At 41.3% G+C, this 18,906-nt stretch overlaps 1 protein-coding gene across 1 annotated transcript in view; it reads left to right on the top strand.

Moving 5' to 3' along the window:
- Window positions 1-17,912, top strand: part of aff2 (AF4/FMR2 family, member 2) — a 134,874-nt gene extending 116,962 nt beyond the window's left edge. Inside the window, exons 15-28 of the mRNA XM_029511985.1 lie at window positions 58-262; window positions 3,479-3,648; window positions 3,808-4,046; window positions 4,413-4,543; window positions 4,649-4,764; window positions 7,441-7,684; window positions 8,884-9,017; window positions 10,588-10,651; window positions 11,277-11,413; window positions 12,488-12,559; window positions 13,715-13,808; window positions 15,080-15,132; window positions 16,848-17,050; window positions 17,791-17,912. Of these exons, the coding sequence (XP_029367845.1) occupies window positions 58-262; window positions 3,479-3,648; window positions 3,808-4,046; window positions 4,413-4,543; window positions 4,649-4,764; window positions 7,441-7,684; window positions 8,884-9,017; window positions 10,588-10,651; window positions 11,277-11,413; window positions 12,488-12,559; window positions 13,715-13,808; window positions 15,080-15,132; window positions 16,848-17,050; window positions 17,791-17,912 (1,984 nt within the window). The remainder of the gene's footprint in view (window positions 1-57; window positions 263-3,478; window positions 3,649-3,807; window positions 4,047-4,412; window positions 4,544-4,648; window positions 4,765-7,440; window positions 7,685-8,883; window positions 9,018-10,587; window positions 10,652-11,276; window positions 11,414-12,487; window positions 12,560-13,714; window positions 13,809-15,079; window positions 15,133-16,847; window positions 17,051-17,790) is intronic.
- Window positions 17,913-18,906: the final 994 nt, after the last annotated feature.

Raw genomic sequence — 18,906 nt, 5'->3', positions numbered from 1 at the left:
GGGTGAATCTAATTTTAATTGTGATGCCTCCTTTCATTGCGTTTCCTCCCCCTGCAGCCCTGCAGCGCGGGAGAAAGACCTGTTGCCTCCCCCCTCCCTGGAGCATCAAAACCCCACAAGGCCACGAAGCAAACCCCCCAGTGGGAAAACAGCCCCCAGGAAAGAACCTCGCAGTGCTACCAATTCAAACAACAACACAGTTACTCCACCAGCAGCACTACAGCAAACCTCTGTGCCAATACCTGCTGTCAGTGTAAATCAGGTTAGTTTTGGGGGCTACGGTACCTGGGTGTGTGTGTCTTCCTGTCTGCCGGTGGTTTCTCAAGCACCCCTTTATAAATGGACCTCCTAAAGAGAGGGAATACAATAGACAGTGACACAGTACATGAAAACCATGTCTGGGAAAATGGCTTAAGACCAATTCCTGCACATATGTAACATATTGTCCATGTATCCTATAATGACCATTTCATCTTTTAGTTTCTGGATGATTTGTCAGAAGTTATAAAACTCGGCAGCATAAAGACTATTATCATATGATTATTATGGCTCAACACTGACTGATTTAATCAAAATATAGAGTGTTTGAGAGAGAGAACCAATTGTCTATTATCGTCACCTATAACACAACCGTGTGGTTTAACGAATATTTGTTAGTTGGCAAGGAAGAAATAGAGAAAGAAAGAAAAAAGAAATATACAGTAAAAGATAAATTGAGGACTCTAAATTATCCGTAGGTCTGAGTGGTTGTTGGTCTCTGTCTGTCTCTGTGTGTTGGCCGTGTGATGATGGTGACCTGTCCAGGGTGAGCTGGGATTGGCTCCAAACCCAACCCAGAAAAAAATAAGCGGTAGAAGATGAATGAATGATATATAGAGATGGACAGAAAAAAAGAACATATAGATAGATATATAAATAGATTCTACCAAGAAAAATGCCCATATAATATTAAGACATCATGTTTGTCAACACAAATTTAGTTTATCTCCAGAGTCAGTGTGAAAAGGTTTTGCGTCAACACTTTTTGTGAAGTGAAGACACGTGTTTAAACGTGTTTAGGGACAATCCAGTGGTTGTCATATAAAAATGACAACTCAACTATTGGCTCATCTGTCGTAGTTTAAAAGATAAGACTGACTGATTGGCCAGAACATGACATGTCTGACCTCAATATCTGCCATCTCTTCAGAACGACAGTCTGAAGTTTGAGCCATTTAGACTTTAGCCATTTAGCAAACTATAATTCATTCTTATATGTAATTCATAGTCTATCTCCTCTTCATCTGTTTTACTTATTTTTTAATAAAAGAAAAATAATATTTCCCTTATCCAACTGAAAGGCTGTTCCTCAAATTTTGTGTTTGACTATTTCTAAGGTTAGAGGCCAAAGTTATGCAGACTCAGCCGTGATACAAAATACAATGAATAGTGATATATTGTTTTTTCATCATTCTGAGGCGTTTCAATAGTAACACCCTTCAGCCTACACCACCAACCTTCCCTAAATTTCCTTGGTGCTGTCATGACATTGGCTCTGCTGCCAGTCCATCTGTAGCTGTGCAGAACAGCTGGTTAATGTTAATATCAAAAGAAAAGGGGGATGAGGAAAGAAAATGCTTTCACCAGCAGTGTAAATAATCATTCTGCAAAAGACAGTTTTTGCTCTTTTTTTTTTTTCCAACAAAACACAACATGGCATTTATTGAGAATGGATTTTTACAGATGGCAACATGCGCTGGGATGAGTCCAGGAGCTTGGAAAAGACTGCCGCCTCGGTCCTGCCAAGAGAATGGGGTTTAGCTGCAGAATGGGAACACTAGCAGTGTTTTCTCTGCTGCATCTGCCTCTGTAGTTGCTTTCTCATGTTGATTATACACACATAGCTCTGCTCCACTCTTACTTTGATTTCACAGAATCGAACATTTCACACCACAAAATGAATCCAACAAAACTTTGATTGGAAACTAGACAAAGGAAGCAAATCACCTCAGCAGACTGTGGCTGGTGTGGCTGATATATTTTTCACACAAGCAGAATAAGTATATTACAGACAGTTGAATTGATGGTGATGCAAAAATTTGCATTCATAAAGCTTGATTGTGTATTCTTTACTGGCAACAAGTCTGTGAATACACCAACAGCAGCCACCATTTGACCCTATTAACATGTATTGTCTCTGTGGGTAAAACCTGATGGAAAGCAGCTCGTTGCTATGTCACAATGTCACATGTTTTTGGGCACTAAAAACGGCCGTACCCAGCTGTTGAAGGAAATGACTTGGCATTTTGAAAAACTAAATAAAATTAGACATTTGCGGCATGTTTGTTAAAATTGATGTCCTCCATAGGGATGGGCCATATTGCCTGGGTGTCGAGGAAGCTGGACGAATGTTAACGCTAATGTTACAGCGGGGGTCAAAAACCTATACAGCCTGTGGCAAAGACATCACGTTTTCACATTTCCTAAATCAAGACTGTGAGCGAACGTTATGTAGACATTCTAGTCTCAGACATATTTATGTTGACAATGCAGCGAACAGGGCTCAGTGAGGACACACGTCCAGTGGGGACACTGAGGGAATTACTGAGTGGTAAAGAGCCCCTTTGTTTTTTCAAATGACATCAGTGCAGCTACAATTATGAAATAATTCATAAGTCAAGTAATACCAAAAATTACCAAAGAAAATACCAATCTTGTATGGAACCCTACAAAGGCTCAATTTTTAGGGTTTACTAAATGTTATTATGATTTTTTTCAAATTTTTCTTGATGTACTATCTCACCTGACTTCGTAGAGCATTTCTGGCAGAAAATCCTATCAAATGAAAATATATCTTTAGCCAAAGAGAACAAGCGGTAGCGTGGCAGAGCCTGGTAACAGGCATTTGCCCTGTGTTGCCTTATATTTAATGAATGGAGAAATGAAACTCACATCGAGGGAAAAGAGAAGACTTTGATTTGTGTCTGATTTAGATTGCCCCTGAAATCAGTACTTAACAGAACTAAAGCATCCATCTATGAAAAAAAACATGGATATATATGTATATATGCCTGTTGGGGTCGTTTATACAGATGACTGAAAGCACAAAACCTGACAAAGAAATTAACCTGGGGGTAACAAAAGTTTGTCTCACCTCCAGGGCTTCAGTAAACATGTCACTGGCTATCAATCCAACTTGTTTTTTCACCCACAGATTAGTAGGAATTGTTTGGGAACCTATGATTACCTAATGTTCATGATATGATCACATATAGTAACATGCACATACTTGGCTTAATATTGTGATAATTATACTTTTTGTAGCTTAAAATATCATTTATCATAAATAGCAGGTGATAGAAGAAATCTTTTTTAACAGTGTAATGATTTAATATTCTGACAAGTCAAGGGTATTTTATAGGAGCATTTCCATTAGAATCCTCATGGGTTGATGCACATGGAAATATATGATTTCATTTATCTTCTCTCTGTATATCAGGACAAGAGGAAGCATCGAGGCCCAAGCACCAGAATCACACCCAAGTCCAGAGAATTCATCGAAACAGATTCTTCCTCCTCCTCCTCTGAATGCCAGTCAGATTCAGAGGAAGCCATCAAAATCCCCGCTCTGCCACAGACGACACGCTCTGCAATTAACACACAGACTCTGTCCAGCACGCACACACACACGCCTCTACTATCATGCCTCGGCTCAGTTGGCAATATGGGCAGTCTGGGAGCATTTGGAGGGAAAGGACTGAGAGTCAAAGATGGTAGCAATGTGACCACTAATGGTAGCAGCAGTAGTAATAGTAGCATCAGCAGCAGTAATAATGGCAGCGGTAATAGCTGTAACTCCCTGAGCATTAGCAACATAAGTGGTTCATTTGGTACTTCTGTTCCTGATCCTGGAGGGTCAGGAGGGCAATGCAAGGACCTGGAGTCCATGTCACCACCCTCCAACATGGGGCACGAGGTGCCTCTCTCCCCACTTAGGGAGTATCCAGAGATCCAGAGTTTGTGGGTGAAAATTGATCTGAGTTTACTTAACAGGGTGCCCAGCCAGGGTTTGGCTGAAAGATCCAGAGTGGGGCTCACAGAAAGGGATGGCAGTGAAGCGAGAGACACAGAGAGACCCTTGGAGAGGACAGGTGTGGCAGAAAGAGAAAGGCAGAAGCAGGAAGACAGAGAGTGGCCAGGACTGAGAGAGAGGCAGAAGTTAACTAAAGGAGAGAGACATGAGGAAGAAAATGAGCGATTAGTGCAGGACAGAGAGAGGCAGGCAGAAAGGGACAGATTAACAGAGAGGGAGAGGCAGTCAGATAGAGAGGACAGAGAAAGATTTGGGCTCGGGGAGAGGGAAAGGACGATGGCAAGAGACAGAGAAAAGACCTTATTCGGTCTGGGGGTACTCGACAACCCTCCTGTGCAAGAGCAGAGTAACCCCAGAATGACTGTTAGGACGGAGAGAGGAGAGACTGGAGGGAAACACAAGAGACAAGCAGCTGGGAGCATGATGGTCTCAACAGAGAAACACACCAGCAAGAACAAGAGGAAACACAAGGTGTGTTTGTGACTCAAACACTTTTAAGTCTCATCTTTCTGTAATGTATTTTCCACTCCTTAACGGTGTGTAACTCCCATGTTCTCTGTGTGTCTCCATTCCCAGTCGGATCACACTGAGTCATCCATCAACGGCAATAAGAAGCTACGATTGGACAAAGACTGTCAGCTCCTCCCACCCTGCATCTCTCCAATACACAACCACAAGAACAGCTCCACGGAGTGAGTATTAAGAGCGTAGCTCCCCGAAGGTCGGAGCAGGAGGAGGAGAGCACAATGCTGCAGTGAAGTGTCAGGGAAATCGTGAGGTTTTGGGAGCATCTGTTTAGAATCAGCAGGAAAGACGCACACAGGATTACAGGGGACATTCAAGGAGAAGAGGCAGATAAAGTATCTAGACCAATGTGCCCACACAGGCCTCAATAGCCCAGAAGGCCATGCAATGTTAATATGGTAAAATATATTTTGGAACATTAGGGTGAATATTTACATTGTTCATGGTTAAAAGTCAAATTCATGGCGTCATTGTACAAACCCCTCAACACAAACTCAACAATCAGTCAGCACGTAACACAACATATCATCAGTCATCTTCCCCATCCTTCCCCTGTAACGGGTACAAACTGTAGTAGAGGTACCCACCCAAGTTTACTGGAGAAAGAGTATTTTTGGCAAGATTGAAAGTTTAATTTGTGATAAAGTCATTAGAGTTCACGAGGACATAGGCAAGACAGACAATGAATATGATTCATGTGAATTATTAAGAACCGAATAAGATAGATTTACTATAAATAAACTTCAACCTGACAGCCACACAGGCAATATTTTCATAGCATCGTTGTGTTATGAGAGAGAGTACAGCAGGTGGAGGTGAGAGAGAGGAGTGGGGGTTGACCTGGAGCTGAACCCATGGCATTACATGGCTGATGTCTGCCAAAGTGCCAACACGCAGCCTGTTTATCACCCAGGATGCTTTTTATGGAAGCTGTAATGTGCATGATGAGATCACCCAGCTCAGACTCATTTAGTCATACCCAAGCTGTGCTTTTTGACAGTTATTATTACCCTGTTTCAATAAGTTAGATCACATCTTGACAACAGATAATGCATAAAGACAGACATTAATTATTAAAACAATAATAAAAGGAAAGTTTTGTTTTACCCTTGCAACATCCTCTTCTGTTGAGCCACAAATTCAATTAAGATCATAAATAGTCTTTAAAGAGCTGAAAATAAATATGAAGTATGAATTTCTCCCTTTTGGTTCTTGATTTAGTGCAGGACATATGATTTACACAGCAGATGTGAGCTGTAGCAGACAAGAAATAATTTAATTTGGACAGTAAAAGCCACAGATTTCCTCATTTGAGTAACAGTAACAGTTGAGTCATGCAAATGTATTACAGAAGAGTATTTGGCAGACATACTGTGGTCATTTTGTGCTATGAGGATGTATGTTTCTGAAGTTATTATCCCTTTAAAGGAACTATGAGCGCTCTCTCTCTCTCTCTCTCTCTCACACACACACACACACACACACACACACACACAAAGCCATAGACACCAGCAGCCACTTAAGGACAAACACACACGCATGCAAATTAGTATAGTCATACACACAAACAGACCATCGCCAATCAATTATGCTGTACACAGACAGGAAAGCACACACAGACACTCGCACACATACACAACTAATTAGTCTTTGTCTCCCTGGTTTTGTATATTATCACTAATGTCGGGGCCCAGGGCATCATTCTGCGAGCTCAGCAACTTTTCTCACTGCATCAAAGCCCCAGAGTTCCCAGCAGAGGAAACACATAAAAATATTATCTGTTGTGTTTCAAACAATATGAGTCACAAGAGCCACAATAAGGCAGCTGAGGGAATAATAGTTGATGCTCAAGCAGAGAAGGCAGAATTATAACAGTTTTAGAAGGAAAATATCATTCAGACACCGCAAATGAAAACAGAACATAGTTAGACAATGTTAGTACAGATTATAGGAGTGAGTTTAATATGCTGAGTGTTTGTGTTGCTGGTGTATTCTTTCTGTTCTTGTCCTATTTTTTCAAAAACATTAGGATGTCATTAGGTCACCCAATCCCAATCTAAACTCAAAAAGGCAGCAGTGGATGTGTAAAAATTACCGTACATGGAAGGATTAATAGAGAGTAGTAGAGTTGGAAAAATTCCCAACAAAAGGGAGGGGGGTTGCAGTTGGACTGGAGGAATCAGTCAGTTTGCAGGATCTGTTCGGTGGGATGGTAGAGCCTGAAAAATGGAGAGAACAGAGACACAGCAAGACAGTTGGTCAGTGAAGCAATGGAAAAACTGTTTTAGCTGAACTGGTGTGAAAGCATACCACAGCAAAATTATACTTCATGATCATTCTTCCTCTGAACCTCGGAACTCCCACAAAGTGTGTTTTACAGGAATCATGTTATAAAAAACAGCTGCTGGGGTCAGAGCAGCAACAGAATGAAAGCATTTAAAATCCACTAAGACCTTTTAACAGAGAGACAGCACTGCAAATGATAACGTGGGAATAAAAGTATATTTTATATAATGTTCAATAGGAGTTCTTGATTCGTTCATTTGTAGCTACTGGACTGGAAAGACAAATAAACCATGCTGTTTCTTACTAACTAATGTACGTATGACCTAAAAAACTGCCACTAATGGGAACTGTCTCACCCTTTCGGCCTCCCATACCAGACTGTGGTCGATGTTAATTGAAGCAAGAAAGAAAATCATACTTAAGCAATATGCACCAGTAATCTGGATAATTAGAGTGAAGATACTAAATATACAGTAAGAAGATCATATTTAGTACCATTACACAAAATGAGGAGATAATCACTGCTTTGTTCTATTTGTGTATGTGTGTGTGTTCAGTAGCTCTCTGAACAGGAAGCAATCTCGACGGCGCAATGAGAAGCTGCTCCCTCCCCTCCTGTCCCCACTTTCTGACGACGCCCCGCGTAAACGAACCTGCGAAGGTAGTTCCTCTCTCAGCCAGGAGGTCGACGCCTCGGGGGTTCTGCCCTGCTCCGCTACATCCACCTCCTCCTCATCTTCCTCCTCCCACAGACACAGGCGAGGTGAAGCCAAAGTGTCATCACACGCAAGAAATGTCAGTGTAAGTGCTCCTACACGTTGTGTGCGCATTAGTGGTCTCATTCGGGGCCTTCAGGTCATCTTACGTGCAGATTACTTGCCCTTGTAACTACACTGCATTTTGAGTGACAGTCGGCTCATGGTGTTTTTTCTTCTTGAGTTGCTTGCCTGACACTGTTCCAGAAATAAATCTGGAGTTAATGATGTACTGTTCTTAAGTCGTATGACTCTACAACGTGACAAAGGCATCCTCTGCTGTGACTCATGCTTCTTTACCTGCAGTTTTTCAGGAGCCGGAGTCATGAAAATATGCTGAGTGCTTTTGTAGCGGCGGAGGTTATGCATCAAACACAGCAGGACAGCTCCATAAAGCTGAACCTCCATTAAAACACAGCAACTGTGCAACGATATATTACAGAACTATATGTAACAGAGCTATCCATCTTCATATAAACTGTGTATGCTCCATAATAATAATTTGAAATGCACTGATATCATCATTATCTTTATTATCATAATGTTTGTAACTTAATTTGCATTATCCTCTATTATACTTTTGTTGCACAAACACCTAGAGCGCTGCTCATACTTGCATATTCATATTATATGGTTATCAATGGTGTTATCTAGTTTTTTGAGGGTTTTTTTTTTTTTTAACTTAATTTTCTCTGTTGTTTGGCTGGTGTCTGTGCAACTCAGCTCTCTAAAAACTGTCCCATGGAGACAAAGTATTTAGCTGTGAATTGAAAAACAGCAACCAGTAAATCAATGATTTTACCTTTGAAGTTTTGTTCCCATTGCATATGTTGACTTGGAAGATTTTTTAAGTGAGATGTAAACAAAGTGTACAACCTGCAAACAGCACAAATAACCTTAGGCCTAGAAGACGTCACATGTTTGACAGGGATTTTTGATGCTGAAAGTCAGTCTTAGCTTATCTTATCCTCTTTATCTTTTAATAATTACAGAATTTTGGGGCTATTGCAGGATTTTACTATCTGATTAGAGACAGTTTAGAGACATGAAATGGGACAGAGAGAGTGGACATACAAGAAAGAGTCCACCCCACCCAAGAATCAAATCAGAGGGTCCACAGACTCCTGTGATCCAAGGGACAGTCAGCATCCCTGGGACTGAAGAGTTACGTTCACATATCTGGTTAATGAAAACTACAGGTCAACGTGATTGTAACCATGTAGTTCAATGCCATCCCTTCGACAGGAAATGGAGTCACATGGCGAGAAGCCCTGCGGAGATGGTTACCATGCCAATGGACAGTCAGACTCTGAAGTGTGGTCAGAACCGCTGACGGAGTCAGCTGAACCTCGCAGACCGAAGCTGACGTACAGTGACACGTATGTAGACACCATCAGCACCATGAACTTTCCCCCTTTAATGCTGTTCATTCTGCTCTTTTGAGTTCTGGTGGAAGTTTACTGTCATTGGCTCCTGGTGTGTTTTTATGACTGTTTTAATGACTTATACACGTTTTTCCTAATCATCACTGTTGTTTGTGAGATTTTATAATCTGTATTATTATTATTATTATTACTGTTATTATTCGCTCAGTTCTTGTATAATACCGACAAATCCTGTCAGGAGGCAGTGCATGTTTCCTCTTTATACAGACGTGTGTGTAGTTTGCTTTATATGGGATATATCTTGCTTTTCGTTTTTTGTTTTTTTTTGTTTGTTTGTTTTTTTGCTAATTATTGTTCCTTTCTCAACATTAGTTTAATGAATGTTACCTAAGTTTTACTTAGTCTTCAACATTGACTGACCAGACTGACTTTGACAGATGTTGCTTTATGGCACAAGTCGTAGCACTTGAGAAACACTTGAGAGTTTCTGGCAGATGGGGAGAGAGCAAAAGGCTCAACAGCTCCAATATTGGCATTAGTGCTGGAATGAGAGAGTGGCTGCTAATTATCTCCCCCATGACCCGATCCAAAATACAGTTGACCCCAACCAACCCAAATAGAGAGAGAACAGCCACACTGGCAGTTGCATGATGATCCACCAATTAGCGAGCAGCTGCAGTCAAAAAGAATAACGGTACATGTCGTTTTCCTCTGAACTTTACATGGCAGCCACCAGACCTTTGCAGCTCATTCAGAATGCTTCTGCACATCCGGTGTTCAACGTGACTCAGCTTCTTCCACGCTACTCCTGAGCTCCATTCATTACACTGACTCCCTGCCGCAACTCCAAGCAGTCCAGAGCTCAGGTGCTGGCCCATGGGGCAGCGAAGGGAGCTGAACAATCACATGTCGAAAACTCTCAGCATGCTTTTAGTTACTTTGCAAAAGGGATTTTAAATAAACTTATTGTCAGTCGCTTTGCACACAAGCTTCTGCCAAATGAGGATAATGTTATGAAACTAATATAAATCTGATAGAGTTCATTCAGATCCTGTGGGGTATTAGATGCGCTGACACACTGAGCTGAGCTCTTGTCCAACCTGAATACATTGAAAATAATTTAGACTGCACAACTTGGAGCTCTTAAATAGTGGAATGCACTTGAAGAGGACCATTCTTACTCTTTGTAGGTCTTCATCTGCCTTCTCTAAATAATTAATCTTATTTTACGTATGATGCCTGTTCACACTGTATGAGGGGTGGCTTATTAGTGTTCTGTAGGTGGTAACTACCTCGCTGTTGGTCTGATTGTGTTGAAGCCAGAGAAGATGATGCATCTTGTTACTTATTTGTCCCAAAGGGTTTCTGCATTATTCATGAAACAACCTGTTTTGTTGTTGTGCGAAGGTTACATTAAGCCTGAGGTGTGTATACCTAAACAGTCTACTGCATGCAACACACTGCGAGATACTTGTGCTACTTGTGATTTTATAAACCAACAACATGCAACACATGTTAGGCCAACATGCTACATGACAAGGTTTCTTTACTGTGCTGCTTCCAGAGTCCACAGTGCAGATTACTACATGCAGGAAGCCAAGCGACTCAAGCACAAAGCTGATGCTTTGGTAAGTCTTTCAACAATCACTGTAAGACATTAGTAACACACAGACACGCACACACATACCTCTATCCTCATGCACATAACCAAGGCTAACAGAAGACAGATGGTTAAATACAGAAAAATGATTTTGAACACACAATGTTAACTTTTACAGTCTAGACTGTAATTATGTGATTGTTTGTTCAGACGTGTGTGCCATTGCTCATGTGTATGCACAGTGAGTCTTTGGAGAGGGAAAATCTATTCCATATCAAGGACTGTACTGTATAATTTGTGTTATTTATTGCTCCATTTGTCTCTGAGGGAACATTGCATTCAAGGACTGATGATGTCTGTGAGATTATACCATATCAAAGGAATTATCTGATCCCCCCCGAACAATGAAATGAGATTTATTTAACTTGTTATTTATCTTATGTTTACGCATTGTTTCCTCAGATTTATCTAGGGATTTGCATCTTAGCAGAAGATTATTCAAAGAGAAGATTGGGCCTCTGCTGTTAGGATATTCTTTATTCCATCTCCGTCTCATTCATTCTTCTCTTTTTCCATTTGTCCTCTGTTACATTTCTTTACCTCTGTGTCTATTTGTCCATCTTTCTTTCTTCCTGTGTCGTTACTATTTGCAGATGGACAAATTTGGTAAAGCGGTGAACTACGCAGACGGTGCCCTCTCATTCATAGAGTGTGGAAATGCTATGGAGCGAGACCCACTAGAGGCCAAATCACCATACACCATGTACTCGGAGACTGTGGAGTTAATCAGGTATGAATGAACAGACAGACAGTGACAGAGACGTAGCATGTGTAGTGGAGGCAGTCTTTTGAACTGAAGATCTACTCTGCGCTCATCCATCCTGCTGAAGTGTCCTTGAGCCAGACAGTGAATCGTTACCACCTGCGGGATTGCTGATCTGTGACTCTGGCCTTTGACCTCCATTTGGTGAAAAGACAATTGTTTTCCTGCAGACATCAGTAAACCATGAAAGTGTGACTCCTCTCCCTCAATTCATCAGTCAATGCTAAATTTCAGTTTGACGTATTAGCAGTCAGATAGGGCTTAACAAGAGGGCAAAGCTGACCGCTCATTTTTTTATCATCATTTCATGAAACTTTATTGACCAACTAACTCAACTTTTGCTCAGTTTGACAATAAAGTCAGACATAATATTACACAGGACTATCTATGACATTCAGCCTGCACATAAAAAGAAAGAAAACAGAAGGAAAGTAAACAAAAGAGGGAAGTAAGGGCGGGAGGGAGGAGAGAAGGCAACAAGCGACATAAGATAATCCTCCCATGTCAATTACTCTGACGGACCCAGATGCCCTGTACTTGTTCACTCACTCAGAAACTTTACATGAAGCTGTGACAAACTGACGTTTCAAGTTGCAAGATGCTTATCAAGAGGCTGCTGTGATGATTGAATACTAAAGCGTTTCTGAGAGGTAGTTAAGACTGTTGGGTCTTGAGATGAGCCCAAGAAGACCACACAGCACTTCTTTTGAAATACGTCTTAAACAACCAAAGACTTCATGTGACTCCACAGAGTCACATGAAGCCAACTTCCTTGCCTTGCCTACGAGCACTTCAGCAGGTTTGATGCCAGCTGTCAGTGAGCTGAAGGAATGAATCACTAACTACCCCATCATCGTTTTATTCTTTATGTTCAGAAAGAGCAGCAGCTCCTTCCCTGATCGCAAAATCTTGATTTTCTAATTAAAAAGAACCTTCAGCCTATGCATCCATTCACTGGCGTGAGAGAAATAAAAGTGTGTTTATGTTTGACTCATAATTCACTGAAAATGTCAGCAGATGAATAATTAGGATCTCTTGCAGGTATGCCATGAGGTTGAAGAACTTCACCAGCCACTCATCTACTGTTGCTGAGAAGAAACTAACAGTGCTGTGGTATGATACCCCTTCTCTTACTTTCAATACATTTTATATTTAATTATTCATTGTATATAGAGAGAGTGCGATATTGGCCTCAAAGGAATTGAGTATATCACATTTATAGACCCCTTCGCGTGCAACATCACAGAAATATGCGCACGCAGCTTGGGGCCTGAGAACCACTGAACTCTCCCAGTCTGTGGGGTTCCATTGGTCTAATTTAACTCAACACACAATAAACAATAATGATCCATGCTGTTTTTGTTGCTATTATGTCAAGTTTCTCTTTAAAAAAAATAACCAAATGTATGACTTTCCTGGACTCTGACTGGGCAAAGCCATTGTCTGTCACCATTCCATCCAATCGGAATGCTGATGTGTGTGACTGCAGTCAAAGAGGCTCGGCTTTGTAGTGCTCACTTCATCATCATTTATCAACCCTTTCTGTTAGATTATGCTGAAAAGCCTGGATTTCACAGAAAATCGTTTGTAAATGCTTATGAAACATATGAAACCTACGCTGCATGAAGTTATTTTGTGGTGGGTTTGGGTAGCTAGCTTGTGGTTAGCCATCGGCTAGCAGTAAATTTTCGAGGTATTCCTCGCCCTCCTGAATGGACAAAGAAAGCACATGTTCCGAGTAATAACTTGGTGGATGTTAGTCGACATCCATGCTCACATTCTCTGGCCCCACCTGCTGTCACAGATCAATCAATGGAATAAAACAGCTAATGTATATAAATGATTGGTTTGACATCAATCTGAATATTAATCTAAGTAATATTTCCCTGAAACGAGCTCCAGCTCTGAATGGTCAGGGGGATGTTGCAGTCATGATGTTATAGACGTAGAGCAGGTAGTGTTACACTCAGGTATATAAAACCCTGTGCTACCTGTGCTGTTTGCTTTGGTTTATACTCACTGTGATCCAAACATATGAATTTACAATTCATAAGCTAAAATTTGAGTTTCCGTGTTTTAGTCTAATACACATATTGCTCGCATCCTTTACTTTTCCGAAGATCCTCCTAATCCCACAGGATTTGCACAGGCAGGTTTGACGTCCAGCTGCATTTCGTGTGGATAACATGAAAATAATATTGAGAATGGAGCTTTAAATGGAATTTGTACAGAGGATTCATCTGTCTTCTAATGGTTTTGTTTCCATAGTAACCGCTGTCTGTCTCTGCTGTATCTGAGGATGTTCCATCTGAAGAAAGACCACGCTGTCAAGTACTCACGGTCGCTCATGGAGTACTTCAAGGTAGCACACACACACATTTGGATATGGACATCCTTTCCTTCCTCGCTCATTTTCTCCCTCTGTGGTTCTAAAACACGCAAAGCCAATTACAACTCTCAAATACATTTCATATTCATTTTCATGGTGCCTGTGCATTAATTTTGCATGCCGTTATTAAAATCCATTCTTTCTCTTTGATATTAATGTATTAATTAGCTCCATCAATCATCACAGTGGATTGTTAGGGTTTAATGTGCTTGTTTTGATTAATTATGTTTAGTTTAATTAATTACTGAGGATGTCATTATCACAGCACCACATTTGCATTGATGGGATTGGATTTCTGGGGAACGGCTGACTGCAGCTTTAGCTGTGTTTGTGTGTGTAGCTTGTATACATAGAGTGTGTGTTGACAGAGAGAAAAGGAGTAACTGAAACGAGCTGCTCATTGTAACTTTGGGATCCTCACGATGCATTCATTTGGATTCTCAATGAACAGCTTTACATCCTTACACATGTGGCATCTGGGTGGCGCAGTGGGCTAAGGCTAATGTCGTGTGGGCATTGCTGTTTCAACCTTTTAGCTGATGATATTGTATTGGCTGGAACCAATCCCAGCTCACTTTGGGTGAGGAAGGGGTCCACACTGAACAGGTCTCCAGTCCATACCACCCGGCTGACATTTAGAAATAAACAGAGACATTCTGTACAGGACAAGGACATTTACACACTATATTTAGATTATATTTACATGTTCAGAACATTGTATTTTAAGATTATTTGTATGGAGGACAAACCTGTAGATAGAAACTTTGTGAGAGAAAGAGTGTTGTCTGTTTAGGTGAAAGAAGATTCTTCCTGCAAAACTCTTCTATGTAACTTCTGAATACAAAAACATAGCTTGTGTCAACGATTTATTTATTCACTTCTCAAAAGGAAATCCAGAAATTTCCACCTGAAACATTAACCCTGTGAAATCACAACCCAATGCCTCATTGTGCTTAAACAAAATCTAACTTTATAATAAATTAGCTTTAAAGCTGCCGATTGGTTTATTTTGTTAAAGCCGGACGCAGACAGTGACAAATGCAAATCCAGTATCCATCCTTCTCTATAAGACTCAATAATAACAAAGAGAGGAACAATAACAGCACTAACTTTTAAAAAATATTTTTATCTAATCATTTCTCTTCACTCCATCACTAATACGTTTTTCCTGTGTTACTGGAGGCCATGAAAAATTTTTTTATAAATTTGTCTATTTTTTTTTTTTTTTTTTTTTTGCTATCCAGAATTCAGCCAAGAGTTCACACCAAGCACCCTCTCCCTGGAGGACCAACGGGAAGTGAGTACACAGACACACACACACACACACACACACACACACATACACACTGTAGCAACCCCCCTTCATTCACACAGATAATTGAGAATTTATAATTCACTGGAGCTCTGCTGCAAAATACCATGCCGCTCCTGACAGCCACTTGCTCAAACAAACCCCTCAGGAAGCAAATAAAAGGATTGATTTGTTGTAGATGTGAGGAGTAGGAATACTGGAGGGCTGCTGAGAACAGGGTGAGAAGGAGTGATGGAGGGAGTGGTGATGGATGGAGGAGGAGAGGTGTGGAGGAGCTGTGGATGTGAAGCTAATGAGTTAAGACAGCTCTGACGCTGCACAACAGCAGGACTGGGGCTGCGTATGTGTCTGTGCGCTTGTGTGTGCTTGTGTGTAGCGCTGAATAAGGCACAAGTCGTTGGGTCAGTGAGGGTCAAGGCCACATCACAGACGTTACATCACTGCCAGAGCAGCACGCCCAGCTGCGCAAGGCAGAGGGAGCAGTTTGCACTGGTATGACTAATGACACTGTACAGTGAACATTGGAGCAGCTATACACCCACTCACAGCTTTTTATTGCCTCAAGGCCAAAAATGATAACTCTGTGTGAATGGGTTACAGTTCCCAGCAGAGTCAAAGCCGAAGAGAAGTTTTTTTGTCTTAGCTGTGTACACAATTCCTGTGCAGTATGTGTAGCATTGGTGTTATTAAACTTGACCAGTGTTACCGTTGAGTTGCAAAGTTATGAGACACTGGTTTTAAAATGCAAACATGGCCTCCAAACCTGTAGTGTTGTGAGCTCTATGTCAAAATTACTGCTGCACTGTTCAGTGCATTTCATCAATGCGCCAACAGATTAAAGGCAATGTCAAAGGTGTGCTTCATAGCTGCGAACCCATCGAGAATAAAATCCAAACCCTGCAGGTTTCTTTACCCCAAAAATTTTAGCATCTTCCATTGTCTGGCATCAATGACCCACAAGCTCATTGTCATGGTTCAGTCCCACAGCCGCATTGATAGACACTCTGTACACTTTACCCGCCAATACAAAGAAACCAGATTACCACAGACATGACTCCAAAAGAAGGAAAATGTTGTACTGTGTCTTCTGGTTGTGTAAACTGACAACTGTTGGGTAAAATATTCCCGTTAACAACTAAATGAGGTAATAACTCGTCAGTGTTGTGTTTACAGCCTGGTCCACTGCCCCTTTGAGGCCAAAAACATATTAAATGCAGCTTTAATATCACATTATCTGATAAATCTGTTTCTACCAAATATATTGTAAATATGTTTTGTGACCAAATTGTTTGAATTCCTGTTGTAGCATTTTTACTCTCCATTTTCTACAGTACTTTCTGTAAGAGGAAACAGATGTGTTGTTCTTATTTGCCTCTTATCTCTCACCTCGACCCACTTACAGTTCTTTACAGATTGCTTCGCCTATTTTTTTCCTTCACAGCAGTTATTCCACCCAAACTAGCGCATGCAGTATGAAGTATCAAGAAAATGTGATCGAGTATAGAAGCTGGCAACCTCAAACAAAGAAGTACAGAGTTAATAAATATATAAAATATATAACTCGTTACCTGGCGGAAAAACTTTAGTGTTCACTTTGTTCTTTATATTGTATCAAGCAACTCAAAAGCCTCTCCAGAGTACATAAGCTCCAAGTTTTATTCCTGTAATGGGTCTGGACCTCAATGCCTCTCTGTTTTCAGGGTCAATGGGACTCCATCCCCCCTCTCACTCAGCCCCTCCCCAGCCGGCAGTGGAGGAGCTGGAGCCACAGGCTCATTGGGCAGCGTGGCAATTCCCCAGCGGATTCACCACATGGCTGCCAGTCACGTTAACATCACCAACAACATTCTGCGGAGCTATGAACACTGGGAGATGGCTGACAGACTGGCCACTGATAGCCAAGGTAAGACTAAGTACAAATCAATACTTACAATACAGTTTTGAAATCCCGATAAGTGAAAAGTAAGTTTATCACGGTCACCAGTTTATGACACTTTTTCATCTGTTTGTCGTTGCTTGTTTTAGGTGTGCATGTTAACCATCAGGAATAACAATACAAGCACTTTAACTTCCTCACCTTAGAGGTCCCACGCAGTCTAAAGATAGGATTAGGTTCTCCTTTAATTATGTATCAGGTCTATGTTTTATATTAATGGTGAAAGTATCAGCAGAGAAATGCCCACAGCCTGTATTCACTAACTGAGCCTCAAAACCAGCTGTTGGGAATCTGTAACTCTGTGATGTCACAAGAAAACAGGCAACACTCTGCTTTTTATGTTGCTTTCACTTTCTTATATTTATTATATATAACAGCATAACACCAAGTGGCCATGTTATCAATGAAGACAGAACAATGTGGATATGTAAAACTACAGTCACATGATTCATGGAATGAAAACCCACAAATACATTTACTCATGGACATCAACACAAATGTAAAATGTGACACCTTTAATCAGATAATTGGTCAATCAGAGTTGGGCATGATTGTGAAAAGCGCTAAAGACCACCACAGGGTTTCATATTATCCAGTTATATAGTGCTCACAGTACTGTCACAGAAACCACCAGACTTTTGAGCGCATCATTGCACCAGCAGCAGCAGCATTCAGCGTCAGTAACTGTGTCTCTCACTCTCCTGTAGATTTCTTCCAGGAACTGGACTCGGTGATGGAGCCGCTGAGTCAGCAGAGCAGCATGACCGAGCTGGTCCGATACATCAGGCAGGGACTGCACTGGCTCCGCATTGAGGCTCACCTGTTGTAGAGGAGAGCAGGAAACTAAGATGGAAAAAAAAAATCACAAAAGAAAACGAATTAGGCTTGGGAGCTAGAACTGGGGCAACAAGTGAGATGAGACCAGGACGATGCTTCTGTTCCCACTGGGATCCCTCTGATGACATCAACAGCCATGTAGTGGCACGGGCTGGGTGAATCAATTGGGCTGAAATACACCTGCAGTTTTAACAGCAACCCCTGAATCACAGAATACAAGTTAGCATATGGTTCAATCAGTGTCTTTTGTGGTGTGTGTGTGTGTGTGTGTGTGTCTTAATTTAGGTTGGTTTTTTTTTTTTTTTAAGATTAGTAGGTAACTCAGATTCATAAAGGGACAGTAGATTAAAACTTAATTTCTGAGTAAAAAGTAAAAGCTGTTTTCACTGAGAGAGAGTTGTTTTTAAGATATGTGAGTATGATGAGAGCAGCACGGCAGCATAGTGGTTAGCACTGTACCCCACAGTAAGAAGGTTGCGGGTTCGGTTCCTGGCCCAGGTCCTTTCTGTGCCTGCGTGGGTTTCCTCCCACCGCCCCAAGACATCATGTTTGGGTTAACTGGTGACTCTAAACTGTCTGTAGGTCTGAGTGTGAGTGGTTGTTGGTCTCTGTCTGTCTCTGTGTGTCGGCCCTGTGATGGACTGGTGACCTGTCCAGGGTGACCCCGCCCCTCACCCAGAGTGAGCTGGGATTGGCTCCACCAACCCCCGTGACCGGAAACTGATAAGTGGTAGAAGATGAATGAATGATTAAGTATGATATGAAAAACAAAGAAAAGTGGCACAACAGTTGCTCATCCTCTCCAGCAGTGGCCTTAGTTGTTTATTGGGACATCAATTTAGAAGGTACTGGTCCAATCCATAGATAAGAGTCATGCTGGTTAAAGAGAGGTTCAGGTACAACCACCAGAGCTGCAAACGGAGCCTTTGCTTTCAGTCCATCTTCAGTCGCTAGTAATGGATCACACAATAATACTGTAACAATGT

This window comes from Echeneis naucrates, chromosome 10, assembly GCF_900963305.1.
Source record: "Echeneis naucrates chromosome 10, fEcheNa1.1, whole genome shotgun sequence".
NCBI classification, from domain to species: domain Eukaryota; kingdom Metazoa; phylum Chordata; class Actinopteri; order Carangiformes; family Echeneidae; genus Echeneis; species Echeneis naucrates.
Note: the sequence above shows the minus strand (reverse complement) of the source record. Positions and strands in the feature narration are given on the sequence as shown.